Genomic DNA, 19,687 nt, shown 5'->3' with positions numbered 1-19,687 from the left:
ACATTTCAATAACTGAGTGAGTCATTTTTGAGGAGATGCTTCAGATGAAGGTTAGGATATTCCAACAAAGGCAAAAGTTAACGGAATCAAACCTTGGGCACCTTGGAATGCAAATGAAGTGCAGAACACGATATAGCCAAAAAGCATATGATGCATCTTAGGTGAACTCTTTGAACAAAAATCAACTCAAATAAAATTAGTTTTGAGAGGGGAAGAAAGACAAAAATTAGAATGGGTACGCGGGAACACAAGTATAAATGACAGGCAACATAAGGGCTCCAAAAATCTGACTCACATGTAAATAGTTAGCAGGTGGTAACAGGGGGAATCTGTTCTATTCGGGACAGAGGGGGTCATAACAGTTTTAAAATGCAACACAATAAATTAATTTATTTTCCATACATTGATATTAGGCATAAAATAATTTAAATAATTTGATCGTAAATACTTTTAATTTGGGTGCTCTTCAGTTTACATACCCGAGACCTGGTTATTAAACTCTGGACTAAAAACACTACAGGATTGCCTGCTTTTCGAATAGCTTCAACTGCCTCTTCATGGCTGGCATCTCGCAAGTCAACTCCATCTACCTGGAAAAGAATAATAAATTAGGTTTTTCGAAAAAGTCTGCACAAGAGCATACATGACATCATACATAAAATCTCAATGAAAAATATTGACTGGCACTGGTAAGATCCTAAACTCCATTGCTTCTGCCCCACCCAAGCCATGCTCTTTTCAAGCAACTGACTCACAATGGGCTAAAGTTCTACAGGAACAGTAACTTCTTGCATCTCTAGTCAAGTAGTCACTGATCAGTTGCAGCTAAAAATATGACTGACAAATTGAGCAAACTTTTGGATGAAGAAAGAAGCTGCAGTCTAGCTTCACTCTCTTGTCAAGTATATTTTTCCCACAATCACTGGACAGGCGACTCTCTGTGTGGAGTTTGCACATTCTCCCCGTGTCTGCGTGGGTTTCCTCCGGGTGCTCCGGTTTCCTCCCACAGTCCAAAAGATGTGCAGGTCAGGTGAATTAGCCATGCTAAATTGCCCATAGTGTTAGGTAAAGGGGTAGATGTAGGGGTATGGGTGGGTTGCGCTTCGGCGGGGCGGTGTGGACTTGTTGGGCCGAAGGGCCTGTTTCCACACTGTAAGTAATCTAATCTAATCTAATCAGCAATCAGGAACAGTAAACCATGTTGATCTTCTATGCCCGTCAGAGATGAATTATTAAAAAATCAAAAGAATGTGAAACAAAATATTATAGGAAAGAAATATTGCAATCAGTAAAACAGCAAACTTCAACTCAATAAGGTGAAAACACAACAAGAGTTAATATTTGTACAAGGTTAAAAAAATCCTTTATGCAGTCTACCTAATTTTAGAACTTATCATCACTATGTCGAGAACACTCAAAGCAACTTAGAATTTCAACCATGTTTAAACTGGTAAGAATGCTGGATATAAAATGTACCAATGTAGCCCTACACCTCAGTGAAGTACTTAAAGAATAGAAGTTATATGGACTCAAGTAGGAATGGTGTACTGACTTGTAATTTTACTATCATTTCAACTCAACTTTACCCTTCAGTTAATATTATTTCCACCATTTCCCTGTTACATGTTGAATTTGTAAATCACATGGCAAATCAGCCCTCTGAATATTAATATTTGTTTAATAAAATAAAGCAAGCTTTTTATTAACATGCACCTATGGGACCTGGTCTGTTGGTCAAGTATTCCAGTTGACCAAGAGGTCCACATAATCAATGTAATAACACATACAAAGTAATAGAAAATTAATATATTATTTATATATAAATCACAAACTCATACCCTCAACTGACGACTTGGACATCACCATAATACAGTAAACTTCCAGTATTTGAGGTATATAATTTTTGCCAGTTTATTGAGTGTACCGTATGAAACAAAGTTTGCTGAACTATTATTGTAAAAGACAGCATGGTCACCACTGGTGTTCTGAAGCATATTCTGATTTTTTTCTTCAATTTGGATATGGTTAGGGCAGAAGTCTTTGCATATGATGGAACAATGAGAAAGAAACTGTGGCAGATAGTAGTGAACTTCAGCTTACTAAATACATAACATTAAAAAAGGCATATAATACTATCTTGATTCAACTACAAGTTGATAGTACACCATGATCATACACTATCATGGAATATGATCAAGCAAAAATCCCCATCATCTGAAATACCGGACATGCTTCCAATATCTAAAATACTGGGCAAAGCAGTGGTCTGAGGCTGTGGCCAATACACAACAGAATGGGAATTTCTGCCTGGGATTGCTGACCAATTTTCTTCTCCTCTGTAAAAGAACAATCAACCAAAACCAACAGACTCTAACCCGAAACAGCTTCAATACCTCGGGCTACCAGTACAGACAGTATGGGACCTACAGAGATAACGGACATTCAACTTCAATCGAAATTCATTCACACATACTTGTAACGATTGGGAAACCAGAAACACAAAGGGCAACACTTATTTGGCACAAATACAAGGGACCTACAATCAGTATAATTGCAGGCCCAGGTCTCACCTGACAATGCAATTTTAGGAATATTCCGGAGCTCCCGAGCAAGCACGACCAGACACAGGCCTATTGCAAACCAGGAGAACCAATGGTAACTGACCACACCCAGCAGATCCAAGAACAGACAAACTCTGCAAAGCAACCAACTCGACCGACACTCAAGGACTCAGATATATCCTAAGATGAAAACCTGACCCACAAAACAAGCAGAAAGTAAAGAAAACAAAGTACTTACCCGATATTTCTAATAAGTACCTTACCTCATGAGTGGACTCAACCCATACTTAAAAATCTACGCAGTCCGAAGTCTTCATCCAGGCTCTGGGTATGACAAGCTGGAACAGCCAGGCTTATTTCAAAACTGCGTTTTCCTAAGTAGTGAGCTGAAACTCCTAAGACCCCAAAGTTCTGACCAAGTTAGCAGGGAGGGGAAGGTAACAGTGCATTGGGACCCCAATGGTAGGAAGCCTGATTAAAGATTATTTAATTAAAACTGTTATTTTTAGGTTCTAATAACGTTTAACTAGCTAGTGTATTTAACTGTATTAAGGTTTTCTCTATGATTGTGTCAATTTCCCTGTTTATTGCATTTATCTATATTTCTTGAATCATATGTTAAATAAACACAAATTCTTTTGCCCTGAAACACCTGTCTACTGCCTTCTTCATTTCACATTCCGTATGTCCAATGTCCAGAACCAGAATTCTGGGAGTGATTCGAACCATTTAATAATCAGACAATTACTGATTGCGAACCGGAAGCCTACACTGGCAAGCCATTTTTCATTGTGCTAATCAAAGTCCTCAGGCAATGCAATCATAACTTTACAGTTGTGATCTATTACTATTTTTGATTTTGGGTCATTTCAAAGTTATCTCAAAGGCTGCAATTCATTGCAAACTTGTGCTTTTGACTAGAAGTTAATCTTCCAGTTTTTAAAAAATACTATTACAGAGCAGGGGGTGGGGGAGACACAGAATCCTCCTCTCATAATTAAATCTGGAACACCTAGAGAGGAACACCCTGTCTTATAATCTGATAAAATACTGTGACAAGTGGTAAAATCTACCTCTCACCCTCACAATCTGTTATAAAGGGGTGGTTAAAGGAAATTAGATCCTTTCACTCACTGTACAATTAACGTTAAAAATCACACAACACCAGGTTATAGTCCAACAGGTTTAATTGGAAGCACACTAGCTTTCGGAGCGACACTCCTTCATCAGGTGATTGACAATCATCTGATGAAGAAGCATTGCTCCGAAAGCTAGTGTGCTTCCAATTAAACGTGTTGGACTATAACCTGGTGTTGTGTGATTTTTAACTTTGTACACCCCAGTCCAACACCGGCATTTCCAAATCATGTACAATTAACAAGTAACACTTTATATATCTAACTCCAACAGTGAAAAAATTGAATTAAATTATATTGGTACGCAATTTCAATAACATAGTTTCCACTTATATAAATCCAAGTAATAAGAACAATAAATTGAAACATGGTCTCTCTCAAAGGTCACACAGAATGGATCCTCCTGAACTTTCTGTACCTTCTTCAACCCGAAATGCCTTCTTGGTTATTTTCATAGAATCCCTAGTGTGGAAACAGGCCATTCAGCACAACAAGTCTACACTGACTCTCCGAAGAGTGACCCAGTCAGACCCACTACCTTACCCTATTACACTACATTTACCCCTGACTAATGGACTTAACCTATACATCTGTGAACACTATGGGCAATATAGCATAGCCAATTCACCTAATCTGCACATCTTTGGATTGTGGGAGGAAACTGGAGAACTCAGAGGAAACTCGCGCAGACACGGGGAGAATGTGCAAACTCCACACACAGTTGCCAAAGGCTGGAATCAAACCTAGGCCCCAGGCGCTGTGAGGCAACAGTGCTAACCACTGAACCACCAGTGAGAATCAAAACCGGATCAACTGCGTGTAAAACACAGTTATGATTACCACTTTACCACCATCACCTTACAGGTGTCAAGAATATTCACCAAATGTGGCATGTATCTTTATAGACAAATGGTGCTTTTTCTAGTATCCCGAGAGCTGGATAGTTCTCATCGCTTCAAATTGCAGTTGGCTCTCCCTCTCTGTCCAATTGCTCCTTGCTATATACCCTCTGCAGCACATCAATTTTTATATGATAGGTTTCAGGTTGTTAACACGATCAGATTTAGATGCAAGTTTGCTTGCTGAGCTGGAAGATTTGTTTTCAGACATTTTGACACCATAATAGGTAGCATCCGAAGCTCTGGTGTTAGTGACCCACTTTCTATTGATATGCTTAGGTTTCCTTGGGTTGGTAGCGTCATTTCATGTAGTGATGTCATTTCCTATTCTTTTTCTCAGAGGGTGGTAAATGGGATCCAAGTCACTGTGTTTGTTGATAAAATTCCAGTTGAATTCTCGTGCACGTCTTTGTTTGGCTTGCCCTAGGATGGGTGTGTTGTCCCAGTCGAAGTGGTGTCCTTCCTCATCTCTATATAAGGAAACTAATTAGAGTAGGTCAAGTCTTTTTGTGGCCATTTGATGTTCATGTATCCTGGTGGCTAGTTTTCTGCCAGTTTTTCCAATGTAGTGTTTGTTATAGTTCTTGCAAGATATTTTGTAAATGACATTGGTTTTGCTTGTTGTCTGTATAGTGTCTTTCAAGTTCATTAGCTGCTTTTTTACTGTGCTGGTGGGTTTGTGGGCGACCATGGTACCAAGAGGTCTGAGTAGTCTGGCGGTCATTTCCGAGAAATTTCCGTGATTTATAAAATACCTTGCAAGAACTGTAACAAACACTACATTGGACAAACAGGCAGAAAACTAGCCACCAGAATACATGAACATCAACTGGCCACAAAAAGACCCACTCATTAGTATCCTTACATACATATGAGGAAGGACACCACTTTGACTGGGACAAAACATCCATCCTAGGATAAGCCAAACAGACATGCACGAAAATTCCTAGAAGCATGGCTTTCCAACCGGAATTCTATCAACAAACACACTAACTTGGATCCAATTTACCACCCTCTGAGAAAAAGAATAGGAATGACGTCACCACAGGAAATGACATCACCACCCCAGGAAACCTAAATACATAAATAGAAATCAGGCACTAACACCAGTGTTTCACCGGAGACTCACTGAAGATGTTACCTAGTATGGTGACAAATAGTCTGAAAACGAACCTTCCAGCTCAGCGAGCAAACTTACATCCAGAACCTCAACCTGAGGTACAAATCTTCTCAAAACTTGCTATCATCAGATTTTAATTCAGTTGGTCCTTAGTTTCAAAGTGCCTTTTTAAAATTTTTTGGCTGAATAAAAATGCTACTTGGGTCTGCTGACTGAATGGCCTTTTGATACAAAACTTTTGATACAGTTTGAGCATCTGCAGCTGCTGTCCACAGACATTCATTTTTAAATCTCTAAGCTTAAAACGCACTATCTTTTAAAGGAAAAACGCAATGCTTTCCCCCATTTTACAATTTTTTCTATTTTTATACACAAACTTCGCAACAATATTCCTGAGTTGATTCCTGTCTGGTGTCCCTTTCAAGTTCTTATATGTGTGCTTAAAATTCAATAATTTGCATAATTTTAAAGAACATGTCATTTTTAAAGTTTAAACAGATTCATGAGAGTTAATATTTCATTGCAGTTGTGAAAAGCATACCTCAACAATTCTGTCCCCAGTTTTTAACGTTCCGTTTCTTCCAGCTGGACTGTCCTCCAGGACGTGTTTGATGAATATTCCTCTCATAACTTCTCCAGTACTTAGTCGACTTCCCATTCCTCTTCCACCAACAATACTGATTCCCAAGGATTTTGCAGGTTCTCGCCATAACTCAACTCTAAAATTATGAAATAATGCATTGCCTTATGTTTATTTAGTAACAGACAATGTTCAACTATGGAAAATAAGGAATGGCACAACACCTGTCAGAATTTCTACAGTTTCTTTCATATACCATTTGGAAAGCGTTTCAGACATAGAATAAATTGCAAATAGAAGCACTAGAAAAAGCCACAAAATGCACTTTCAATTTGTTTCATTAAAGCTAAGGAGAGTGCCACAACATGAATAAAAATAGATTAAACTGGAAACTGGCCAACAACATCGAGCTAGTGAAGCCAGATACAAAATATTTCTATATTGCCTTTATTATGCTGTGCCTAATGAACAAAATATTCACATACCGCCGAGCTTGTCTCCAGTTGTTGTAGGATGAATTTGGCAGGTCACTCTCTTCTCCCTCACCCTCCTCCCGCTCTGGCAACTCAGTGCTAAAACAGAATCATTGAAAAAAATTAAGTTAACATTTTACAATCAGGAACAAAATGTCATGTAAATAATCTAACTGCTCATTTTTCTAAAATAAAAATATTGGCACTGTATGCAAAAATGGAGACAATAGAAACTTTTTTTCAAGAAATACCATTCATATCCACCCAAAAGGGATCAAGGGAAGTTTAAAACAGCCAGCCTTACTTGTGCACAGCTGTGAGTGGAAAACCTAACAGTGACATTTAGTTAGATAATATGAAACTGAACAGCACAATTTTTGCTACAAGACCATAATTCCAAAAATACTAAATACAATAAAATAAATCTTTCCTCAGGTCAAATGAACAACTATTCACAGATAGAAGTTGTTTGCATATTCGAAAAGTTGAAAACCTCAAAATTCTTAAGTTTGTCGTATGTAACAGTTTGACACCAGAGATGCTTTGTTCACAACTCTATGGCTGTCATAGACTTTACACCAACAATTAATGGAATTTTCAATTTAAACAATTAAAATAAATCAGAATCTTGGTACTGTGGTGACACTTTAAACTGCTCACACTGATAAACATTGCAATATCCATTAACTATGGGACTACACAATAAACAGTATAGAGCATACAACGAAGGAATTAGAAAGCAACACAGAACTCCAAAAGTGTGGAATAACCCATTCAGCCCATTACGTCCACACCAACCCTCTGAAAAGCATTCTACCCAGATGCATCCACCCTAACCCTGTAACACTATTTCTCATAGCGAAACCAACTTACCTATACATCCCTGAATACAATGGGCAGTTTAGCATGTTCAACCCATTTAACCTGCACATCTTTGAACTGTGGGAGGAAATCACAGCACCCTTAGAAAACCCACGCAGACATGGGGGGACTGTGCAAACTTCACACACAGTCTTCACAGGGTGCAATTAAACCCAGGTCCCTGGCTCTATGAGGCAGCAGTGCTAATCACTGATTCACCATGCCACACAGCTTTACTTCTCGATGTGCAAAATGCTAGATTAATGAACCCATCGAAATGCTACGCATTTTCTGACCTTAACTAATGAAGAACAGCAATAATGACAGCACAGAATTGAAACTGATTTAGAACATTGAACATTACACCGCAGTACAGGCACTTTAGCCCTCGATGTTGCTAAGACTGTGGAATGAAACTGAAGCTCATCTATCCTACACTATTCCATTTTCTTCCATATGTCTATCTAATGACCATTTAAATGCCCTTAAAGCTAATGAGTCTACTACTGTTGCAGGCAGTGCGCTCCATGTTCCTACTACTCTGAGTAAAGAAACTACCTCCGATATCTGTCCTATATCTAACACCCCTCAATTTAAAGCCAAGTCTCTTCGTGCTAGCCATCACTATCCAAGGAAAGAGGCTCTCACTGTGCACCCTATCTAACCCTGTGATTATCTTACATGTCTCAAGTAAGTCACCTCTCAACCTCTCTCTAAAAAAAACAGCCTCAAGTCCCTCAGCCTTTCCTCATAAGACCTTCCCTCCATACCAGGCAACATCCTAGTAAATCTCCTTCTTAGCAACCTTATCAACCCAGCTGGCAACTTTCAGGGATCAAAGTACGTGATTACCAAAATCTCTCTGCTTATCTACACTACCAAGAATCTTATCAAGTTAAAAATCACACAACACCAGGTTATAGTCCAGCAGGTTTATTTGGAAGCATTAGCGCTGCTCCTTCATCAGGTGGTTTAGGAGCAATGCTTCAAAAGCTAGTGCTTCCAAATAAACCTGTTAGACTATAACCTGTTGTTGTGTGATTTTTAACTTTGTACACCTCATTCCAACACCAACACCTCCACATCAAGAATCTTACTATTAGCCGAGTACTCTTTATTCCTATTGCTCCTTCCAAAGTGAATCACTTCATACTTTTCCGCATTAAACTCCATTTGCCATCTCTCAGTCTGACTCTGCAGCTTATCTATGTCCCTCTGTAACTTGCAACATCCTTTACCACTATCCACAATTCCAATGACCTAAGTGTCATCCGCAAATTTACTTCTACGCACTCATCCAGGTCATTGATACAAATGACAAACAACAGTGGCCCCAAAACAGATCCTTGTGGTACACCACTAGTAACTGAACTCCACGATGAACATTTTCTTATCAACCACCACCCTCTGGCTTCTTTCAGCTAGCCAATTTCTGATCGAAAGCACAAAATCACCCTCAATCTCACGCTTCCATATTTTGTGCATTAGCCTACCATGGGGAACCTTATCAAATGCCTTACTGAAATCCTTATACACCATATCAACCGCTTTACCCTCATCCATCTGTTTGATTAACATCTCAAAGAACTCAATAAGATTTGTGAAGCACGATCCACCCTTCACAAAACCGTGTTGACGATCCCAAATCAACTTATTCCTCTCAAGGTTATAAATCCTGTCACTTATAAACTTTCCCAACACTTCACCACAACTGAAGTAAAGCTTACTGGTCTATAATTAACAGGGTTGTCACCACTCACCTTCTTGAACAAGGGAACAACATTTGCTAATCTCTTGGCACTGGACTCCGTGCACAACTTCCAACTACTATCCTTGATTGGCGCTAATCTTTATCTAGTCATTCTTTTCGTTCTATTCATCTGGCACTATTCCTGTAGACAATGACAACATAAAGATCAAAGCTAAAGGCTCTGCAATCTTCTCCCTGGCTTCCCACAGAATCGCAGGATAAATCTCACCCGGCCCAAGGGACTTACCTATTTTCACACTTTCCCGAATTGCTAACACCTCCGCCTTGTGAATGTCAATCCTATCTCGTGTAGTAGCCGCTATCTCAGTATTCTCCTCAACATTATCTTTTTCCAGTGTTAATATTGATGAAAAATATTCATTAAGCGCTTCCCCATCTTCTCAGACTCCATGCACAACTTCCCACTACTATCCTTGATTGGCCCTAATCTTTCTCTAGTCATTCTTTTATTTCTGATATACCTTTAGGGTTTTCCTTGATCCTACCTGCCAACGACTTCTTATGCCCTCTCCCAACTCTTCTTAGCTCTCTCTTTAGGTCTTTTCTGGCTAACTTGTAACTCTCAAGTGCCCTAACTGAACCTTCATGTTTTATCCTAACATAAGAGTTCTTCTTCCTCTCGACGAGAGATTTAACTTCTTTCGCTAACCATGATTTCCTTGCTCAACAACCTCCTCCGTGCTTGACAGGTACATACTTATCAAGAACACGCAGTGGCTGTTCCTTGACTAAGCTCCACATTTCAATTCTGCCTATCCCTTGCAGTTTCCTTCCCCATCCTATGCATCCTAAATCTTGCCTAATCACATTACAATTGTCTTTCCCCCAGCAATAACTCCTGTCCTGCGTTATATATCTATTCCTTTCTATCACTAAAGTAAACATAACCAAATTGTGGTCACGATCACAAAGAGCTCACCTACCTCCAAATCTAACACCTGGCTAGATTGATTACCCAGTACTAAATCCAATATGGCCTTGCCCCTTGTTGGCTTGTTTACATACTGGTCAGGAAACCATTCTGCACACCTTGGTCAAAAACGAACCAATCCAAACTAGCGTTTCCAGTCAATATTTGGAAAGTTAAAGTCTGCCATAACAACTACCCTGTTACTCTTGGTCCTATCCAGAATTATCTTTGCTATCCTTTTCTCTATATCTCTGGACCTATTCAGAGGCCTATGGAAAACTCCCAACAGGGTGACCTTTCCTGTTTCTCACTTTAGCCCATACTACCTCAGTAGACGAGTCCTTAAACATCCTTTCTGCTACTGTAATACTATCCTTAACTAACAATGCCACACTTGGCCCTTTTCTACCATCTTCTCTGTTCTTACTGAAACATCTAAATCCCAGAATATCCAACAACCATTCCTGTCCCTGCTCTATCCATGTCTCCAAAATGGCCACAACATCGAACTCCCAGGTACCAACCCATGCTGCAAGTTTACCCACCTTATTCCAGATGCTCCTGAAGTTGAAATAGACACACTTCAAACCACCTTCCTGCTTGTCAATGAACTCCTGCGACCTTGAAACCATATTTCTGACCTCACTACTTTCAACCTCCTGGACATTGGAACCACAATTTAGATTCCCATTCCCCTGCTGAATTAATTTAAACCCTCCTGAATAGTATTAGCAAATTTCCTTTTCAGGATAGTGGTACCCCTCTGGTTCAGGTGTTGACCATCCTGTTTGTAGAGGTCCCACCTACCCCAGAATGGTTTACTAATGCCCTTGAGAGAAGGAAACTGCCATCCTTACCTGGTCTGGCCGACATATGTAGAGGTCCCACCTACCCCAGAATGAGCCAGATATCCAAAACCCTTCCTCATGCACCATCCCTGTAGCCACGTTTTCAACTCCTCTCTCTCTCTATTTCTTACCTCTCCACTATGTGTCACGTGCAACAAACCAGAGATAACTGTTGGTTCTAGCACTAAGCTTCCACCGTAGCTCCCTGAAATTCCTGCCTTAAACCCCATCCCCCATGCTAATTTATAAACAGATTATAACATGTACAACTAATTATAGCAGCTAGTTTGTAGATTTACAAGTTATAATGGAGTATTGTATTAAGTTTATTAGGTTAATACCAGAAAAGGGAAGATAACATGTACCCCAAGTTGAGTTGCATAACGCTACAGGTCCTGACAACATGACAGCAACAGTACTAATAACTTATGCTCCAAAAGTAGTCCCCTGCCAAACCAATCTGTTTCAGTACAGTTACAAACTGTTTTTTATTGAACAATTTAGAAAACTGCTTAGTTATGCCCTGTTCATAAATAAAGCAGGACAAATCCAATACAGCACCATCAGCTTTTTCTTGATCAAAGTGATGCAGGATGTCAAGCACTATTTAAACAGCAAATTTTTAACTGATGTCCAGTTTGCATTTTGCCAACGCCACTCAGCTCCTGACCTTATCACAGCTTTCTAGGAGCTGCAATTTTAGATAACAGGTGAGAATTAATGTTTTTGAAATCAAGGCAGTATTTAACTAAGTATGGAAATCAAGGAGCCTAGGAAAGCTTGATGACTCTGCAATCAGGGCAAACTTTCCACTGCTTGGAGCCATACCCAGCTCAACAAATATGGTTGTACTTGGTGAAGAACAATCATCTGAGCCTCAGGAATTACTGCAGGATCTCCTCAGGGAAGATATTTTCAAATCAACCTATTCAGAGGTGTTATTACACAACTTTGGAGCAAGTGGGTCATTTATGTGAACCGTCTGGCTTAGAGTTGGGGACACTACCACTGTACCACATGTGCCCCTAATTTCCCAAAGTATGCTCTAGCTCCAATTATCTTTAGCTGATTTTTCAATGATCTTCCCTCCTCTATAAAGTGGCGATGTTTGTAAATATTTCAATGTTCAATATTATTTGCATGTCTGCAGATACTTGAGCAACATGTTTCCATGTGCAGCTAAATTTGGTCAAGATTCAGGTTTGGGCTGACATGTGGCAAGTGAAATGTGGACTGTACAAGCACCAGGTAATGACCATTGCCAACAAGAGAAAATCTAACCATCTTCCCTCGTCACTCAATTGCACTGACATCACTGAATTTTTATCAGCAAATTCCAAGGGAATACTATTAATTAGGAACTGAACTGATCTGAACCAGAAATATAAATTCCGTAGCTGCAAGAGTAATCAGAGGTTAACAACTTCGAGATTTGTGGCTCACCTCCTGATTCCCAATATTCTGCACAAGCCACAAAGTTAACAGTACGATGGAATAATTCCCTTGCCTGGATAATGCAGCTCATATAACACTCAAGAAGCTCACAATCACTCAGGACAGAAAAGCCAACTATTTGACGATCCATTCACCAAACTAAACACACTCTCCCTCTTTGATCACAGTTGCATCAGTGTAAGTCATTTACAAGATACAATGCAGCAAATCAGAGACACTTTCAACAGCATCGTCAAAACTCTGACCTCGACCACCTAGAAGGGCAAGAGGAGCAGACACATGCGAATACCAGCACCTGCATACCACTTCATACCACACACCATTCTGATGACATTCAACATTCTTTCACTTTCACTAGATCAAAATTCAGTGTTGCTTCCTAACATCACTGTGGGTGTAGATGCTGCAGCAGTTCAAGAAAGCAACTCACAATTTATAGGTCAATTAGGGATGGCCCACAACTATCAATAGTGTCCACATCCCATGAAACATAAATTGACTGTATTTTTAGGTAAGAAATGTTATATTTGCATGAATGGTTTGCTTCAATTTTGATTCAGTTAAAGGTATCCTGAGGCAGGAAATAATCCAATTAAATGTCACACTAATTTTGTTTTAATTGCTCGCATTCTTTTCACATTTCAAGACAGTGTTCTTCAACACTAATGTTGGCTGTTCATATTTTATACATCACATAAAGGTTGACTCTTACATGTGGGAGGAGGTCAATTTATAAGCCATGATGTATTGTAAGCTATTCAGCCCTTCAAATTCATTCAAGTCTCTCAGGAATTATCTCTACCTTAACTCAATACACCTGTCTCAGCTCTATTATTTTATAACCAGATCTAACTTTCTTTTCAGCAAATGTGCAGCATTTGTTGGCCATTTGTAAACACCTTTCAAATAAATGGCATGATAGGTCACAGTTAAGAGTCAACAACATTCCCGTGGGTTGGGAGTCACGTATAAGCTAGGACAGCTAAGGCTAGCGATTTTCTACTTGATAAAAAGGTCATTAGTGAGCCAGTTAGGTTTTAAAAATAGAGTTGACAGTGCATTGCTGGAAAAGCACAACAGGTCAGGCAGCATCCGAGGAGTAGGAAAATCGATGTTTCGGCCCAGAGCTCTTCATCAGGAATCTGGCTGCAGCCCAAAACGTCAACTTTCCTGCTCCTCCAGTGCTGCCCGACTTGCTTTGCTTTTCCAGCAACACACACTCAACTCCGATCTCCAGCATCTGCAGACCTCACTGTTTCCAGGTTTTTAAAACAACCAATGATAGCTGCCATGATCACTATTACTGAAACTAGCTTTAGATTCCAGAGGTTTGTTTTGATGAATTCAAGTTCAATTTCTCTAGATGCTGTTGTGAGATCAGATCTTGTGGCCTCAGCACATTTGTGTACGCCTCTGGATTGCTTGCTCAATGACATTGTCACCATGCCACAGATGACTTTTAAAAAAAACTCACATTAAAAATTAATGATAAATAATAATAAAGCAAAAATGTGTAGTTTCAGAGAATATGATATTGAAATTATTCTCCTTGAAGCACAGAAGATTAAGTGAAGATGTGATTGAGGTGTTCTTGAATATTGAATGCTTTGACAGAGTGAATAACATTCCTCAGTCTGGTGGGTTAATAACCAGAGGGCACAGATTTAAGATACTTGACAAAATGTACAGAGTTATGACCTCAAATTTGCTCTTGAAAGGAAATTAATTCATTCATAATTTTCAACAGGGAATTTACTTGAAAGAGAGGGAAAGAAAACTACGACATAAAGTCAGGGCACTAAATGGACAGCCCTACCCAGAACTTACACAAAATATGGTGGAGCATTTGGCTTCTTGCTTTTTATTCTTTAAGTAAAAACCAAAGAGAAAGCGGCCATCCAATCTCAGCCGTAGCTTTAATAGGCACAAACAAATCACGGCTTCGTAGACTAAAGCTATGCTTAAAAATATTATGTCATTATTGCAAAAACTGTACTGGCAAGGATGATCATTAAATCTAAATTCAATTAATCATTAAATCTACAGTACTGCTCCGAAAAGTGTTCACTGAAGTTTTCAATGTTATCAAGAATGGGTGCAAGCGTAAACATAAACCTTCAAGACACTCAAAAAATGAAAAATACTAAAGTCATGATAAAATGAATACAAGTATAGAATATTTTATAAATATACAAATCATTTATATTTAAAATGCTTATATTATCATGCAAATGTTTCAATAAATGCTTACAACATTGCAATTTTCAATAAGTCCAGCAAAAAACAAATGAGGATGAGGATGATGATGAGGACAACAACTTGACCAGCAGCACACTCAAAATTACAAGAAGTATGAAAATATCATGTTTCATAAAGCAAAACTTTCAGACTCACTGTTGCTTATTTTCTGCAATCCATGGAACTGCGTGTCTATGAGGTCTATGAGGTTGTAAGGATGGGACGATTGAACCAGACTCGTTAAGCATATGTGATATGTGATCAATAATTAGTTCTCCATACATTCCAGAGGGCTTAAAGTTTGCAGTTATTACAAGCCAAGTGGGTAGCAGTGCATGGAATCAGTTTAACAGCACATCTGTCGCTGGGACTTTCAAATAATCATTATGTGGCAGGTGGGTACAAAAATAACCAAATCTTTACATTCTGTTATCTAGTTCCTTTTTAGTCTGTTTCTGCTGGTACATAGTTCCTCTTTACATAAAATAGTGCTTGTCAAATTGATGAACAATATTGTACTGTGTCTTAAATCAAACAAATCCATTAAATCAGAATTTGTGTAACTTGTATTAAAACTACTGAAAAGTTATTTTTCTGATACTCAAACATTAGAATTATTTATAAATGAACTGCTTAGTTGTCACGGTGCACCAAGTATCACTTCTCACATGAACATAATTTATTTGTAGCAGCTGGAAACCTGTAGTAGCTGAATGCACATGTGGGATTTCCAAGTGAAACCTCAAGCACGAGCCAGAAAACAAGCTTTTGAGGTGGAACCCACTGATAGACATTTCTAACATTAAATGGTTGATTCATGGCAACCTAGTTGGTTACATTCGGCACTCATCCCACCAGCATTTCCACTATCACCAGGGCAGTGTCATTTTATGTGTACTTTATTATGTGAAAAAAAGAAACTAGCATTCAAAGTGAGCATGCAGAAATTATTTGAAGATCCTGATTGATTACTTAATGGTTCAAGAGTAGCAGTTTTCAAAAATGTGGAATTTGCTGAATTTCACAACTGCGATTCATTCCTTGCATTTTTTTTCTTTCTCCTTTCATGGTACGTTGCGAGTTATTTGTTGCCATCCCCAATAACCATTGAAATGAATGACTTGCTCAGCGATTTCAGAGAACAGTTAAGAATCAACATCTTTGCTTTATGTTTGGAGTCTCAAGTAGGCCAGGTTAGCGAAGATTCCCTTCCTTAAAGGACAATGGTATACCAGTTGGGTTTTTGCAACAATCAATGGCAGTTTCACAGTCACCAGGACCAGGAAGAAAAATCACTGCCACCTCCTGTGCTCCAAACCTTGCCTATGCCCGTGGGAAACTTCAAACTTTTGAAAAAGTTCTTGGATGAAGCACTTGAAATGTTAAAAAAAATTTACGACAACTGTTTAGTCAAGAAAGAGAGACTAGTGTAGTAACTATTTTTGGCAAACCAAAGAGTCTCTTCTGTGCTACATGATTCATGTTACTGAAGTTAGAGCTAGCAGTTCTGATCTGTTCCAAAACCTTCCAGAGCAAGATCTGTAATAGGCAGAACTTCACCAATCCCTGCACAAGGAATGTTGCAACAGGCACTTACTCAGTTAGATGGGGTAAAATTTCACAGCAATCTTAGGTGCTATTTAGTTTTATTTGTATTAAGATGGAGAGTTTCAAAAATGTGTTGGAAATTGATTTCACATGCATATCAATTACTTTTAGAAATAGAGTTTGGAAAGCTTAAAAAGCATCATAGACCCATACAGCACAGAATCAGACCCTTCTGTCCAATCAGTCCATGTTAAAGATAATCCTAAACTAAACTAGTCCCAACTACCTCCTCCTGGGCCATATCCCTCCAAACCCTCACTCGTCATGTATCTATCTAAATGTCTTTTAAACATCATAATTATACCCGCATCCACGACCTTCTAAGCAAGTTCATTCCACACATGAAGCACCCTCTGTGTAAAACACTTCCCCCTCATGTCATTTTTAAATTTCTCTCCTCTCACCTTAAAAATGATCCCCCAGTCTTGAAATCCACATCCTAGGGAAAAGTTAACTACCATTAACTTTACCTATACCTCTAAATATTTATAAACTTCTATCAGATGGCCTCTCAACCTCCAAAGATATGCAGGTTAGGTGAATTGTCCATGCTAAATTGCCCAAAGTGTTCAGGGATGTGTCGGCTAAGTGCATTAGTCTGGGTAAATGTAGAGTAATAGGGTAAGGGAATGGGTCTGGATGGGTTGCTCTTTGGAGGGTTGGTATGGACTTGCTTGGCCAATGGTCTGTTTCCACACTGTAGGGATTATATGTTTCAACCTCCTATGCTCCAGTGAAAAAACACCCAGCCTATCCAGCCTAACTCAAACCTTCCATACCCAGCAACATCCTAGTAACCCTCTTCAGAACCCTGTCCAACTTAATAATATCCTTCCTATAACTGGACAACCAGAACTGGATGCATTATTCCTGAAGAGGCCTCACCAATGTCTTCCACAACCTCGGCATGACTTCCTAACTCCCATACTCAGAGTACTGAGCAATGAAGGCAAGCAGGCCAAATGCCTTTTCAACCACCCTGTCTAAATGTGATGCAAATTTCAAAGAATTATGTACCTGCACTCCTAACTTCCTCTGTTCTACAACACTACCCAAGGCCATCTTAATACTATACAGTAGGGGACACACAACATCTTTGGCACCCTATGATGATGTGATAGAAATGGAAGAACATATTTAATATGAAACATTTTTATATGCACACTATGATTAACACCAGCCATTCTGAAGGCATGCTAGGACTGACTTCTAGGTCCCAATGGTGAGCATAAAAGTAGGCAGGTATTGAACCTTGTGCAATCAGCCTGCGTGCTTCTTCTCTGGCACTTTACAATGCAGGCCTGAAAACAGCAGATAGATGATTTAAGGCTGCTGAAAGGATTATTAAAAGTCTTTGGTTGGACCTTGATTGGAAATTGGTTAGCCAAATATGAGGCACCCAGAGGTATTGAGGAACAGCATAGCTGCCTGTAGGCAGCAGCCAAGCACAGAATAGGGGACTGTGCTTTACACAGACCTTGAGGCCTTTTCAGTCTGTCTGATTCTACTGCAGCCACAGGCCTCCATAATAGTGGCTGAATTGATAATTCTAGTTTTTCCAAGGTTTGAAAGATTAAGGAGAAGATGCAGCAAAATGGAAGCAGGTTGAAATCATGTTCTCCAACTGAAAAGACAGTGTAGATCACCATGCTCAAGGTGCTCCCTTAAACCTTTCAGCTTTAACTGCTCACTCACCATCCTCAATTATAATGCTGAGGATTAGAATTTGCTTAGTAAATACCTGGAAAAATCTCACGTCACTGTTCCTTACAGGGCGGGTTTTTTTACCACACGACCATTTACAAGCATATGAAATAGTAGAAGTGAAACATTTAACACCAAACCTGCTCCACCATTCAAGAAAAATCGACTTGTTTTAAATTCCATATTTCCATTAACCCCTGCTCCTTTCCAATAAGAATCTACCCTTCTCCATCACCTTCTGAGGTGGTGAGCTCCGAAGTCATATAACCCTGACAGAAGAAATACATCCTCACCTGTCCTGAAAAAGCAATGCCTAACTTTTAAATAATATTCCTTAGTTCAATCTTTCATTGCTCACTTTGTCAAGGCTATTCAAGATCTTAAACTCTTCAAACCACTCATCATTCTTCTAGACTCCAGTGGAAACAAGGCTAGTCAATCCAACCTTGCTGCAAAGACACTGATGAGGGACATACCCCAACCTTTCCCCATAACCTCAGTCATTTACCAATGCTAACCCACCCAGCCTATACATTCCTGGACACTAGAGGACAACATTACCATTGCCAATTCACGTAACATGCACATCTTTGGACTGTGGGAGGTAACTTGAACACTCTGATGGAAGCCAAGCAGACAGAGGGAGAATATGCAAACTCCACATAGTAACCAAGGCTAGAATCAAGGCCAGGTATCTGTCGCTATGAGGTAGTGTTAACCACTGAGCCACTATATCCCATTCCTGGGATATCTGTACTACATTTTAGACTCTTAAAAGGTGATGTGAAATTCTTGATTATTTGAAATGTTTTAGTCCCATTTGCCTCCCTTTGGCCCACATCCCTCTATATTTTCCTATCCATGTACTTTTATTGGCTTTTACAATCTTGTAATGGTACTCACCTCTACCACTTCATCTGAGAGTTCATTCCATATACGCATCACCAAGTGAAGACGTTGCCCCTCAAGTCCCTTTTAAATCATTCTTCTCTCATCTTAAACCTTTGCCCTCCAGCTTTGGGTTTCTCTACCCGAGGGAAAAGATATTGGTTATGCTTCCCCTGATTTCATAAACCTCTACAAGGTCACCCCTCAGTCTCCTATTCTCCAGGGAAAAAAAAAGTCTCAGCTTATCCAGCCTTTCCTTATAACTCAAATCCATCAGTTTTGGTAACATACTAGTAAATCTTTTTTGCACTCTTTCCAGTTTATTAAGATCTTTCCTATAGCAGGGTGACCAGAATTGTACGCAGTACTCCACATGTGGCCTCACCAATGTCTTGCACAGCCACTACATGACATCCCAATTCCTGTACTCAATGCTCAGACCTATGAAGGCAAGCGTGCCAAATGCCGCCTTTGTCACCCTGTCTACTTGCGACTATATTTTCAAGGAAGTATGTACCTGCACCCTTGGGTGTATGTTCGACAACACTCCTCAGGGCTATACCATTAACTATGGAAGTTCTGTTCTAGTTTATCACATTTATTTAAACTCCCCCTGCCATTCCTCAGCCAATGGC

General features: G+C 39.4%; 1 protein-coding gene across 23 annotated transcripts in view; it reads right to left on the bottom strand.

Moving 5' to 3' along the window:
• The window catches only part of LOC140487612 (multiple PDZ domain protein), a 359,969-nt gene that overhangs the window by 130,652 nt on the left and 209,630 nt on the right, over window positions 1-19,687 (bottom strand). For all 23 annotated transcript variants that reach the window (XM_072586923.1, XM_072586922.1, XM_072586963.1 and 20 more), the window contains 3 exons: window positions 6,782-6,868; window positions 6,258-6,435; window positions 480-590 (listed from right to left, as the gene is read on the bottom strand). In XM_072586923.1, the coding sequence (XP_072443024.1) occupies window positions 480-590; window positions 6,258-6,435; window positions 6,782-6,868 (376 nt within the window). The remainder of the gene's footprint in view (window positions 1-479; window positions 591-6,257; window positions 6,436-6,781; window positions 6,869-19,687) is intronic.

This window comes from Chiloscyllium punctatum, chromosome 2 (genome assembly GCF_047496795.1).
Source record: "Chiloscyllium punctatum isolate Juve2018m chromosome 2, sChiPun1.3, whole genome shotgun sequence".
Classification (NCBI taxonomy): domain Eukaryota; kingdom Metazoa; phylum Chordata; class Chondrichthyes; order Orectolobiformes; family Hemiscylliidae; genus Chiloscyllium; species Chiloscyllium punctatum.
Note: the sequence above shows the minus strand (reverse complement) of the source record. Positions and strands in the feature narration are given on the sequence as shown.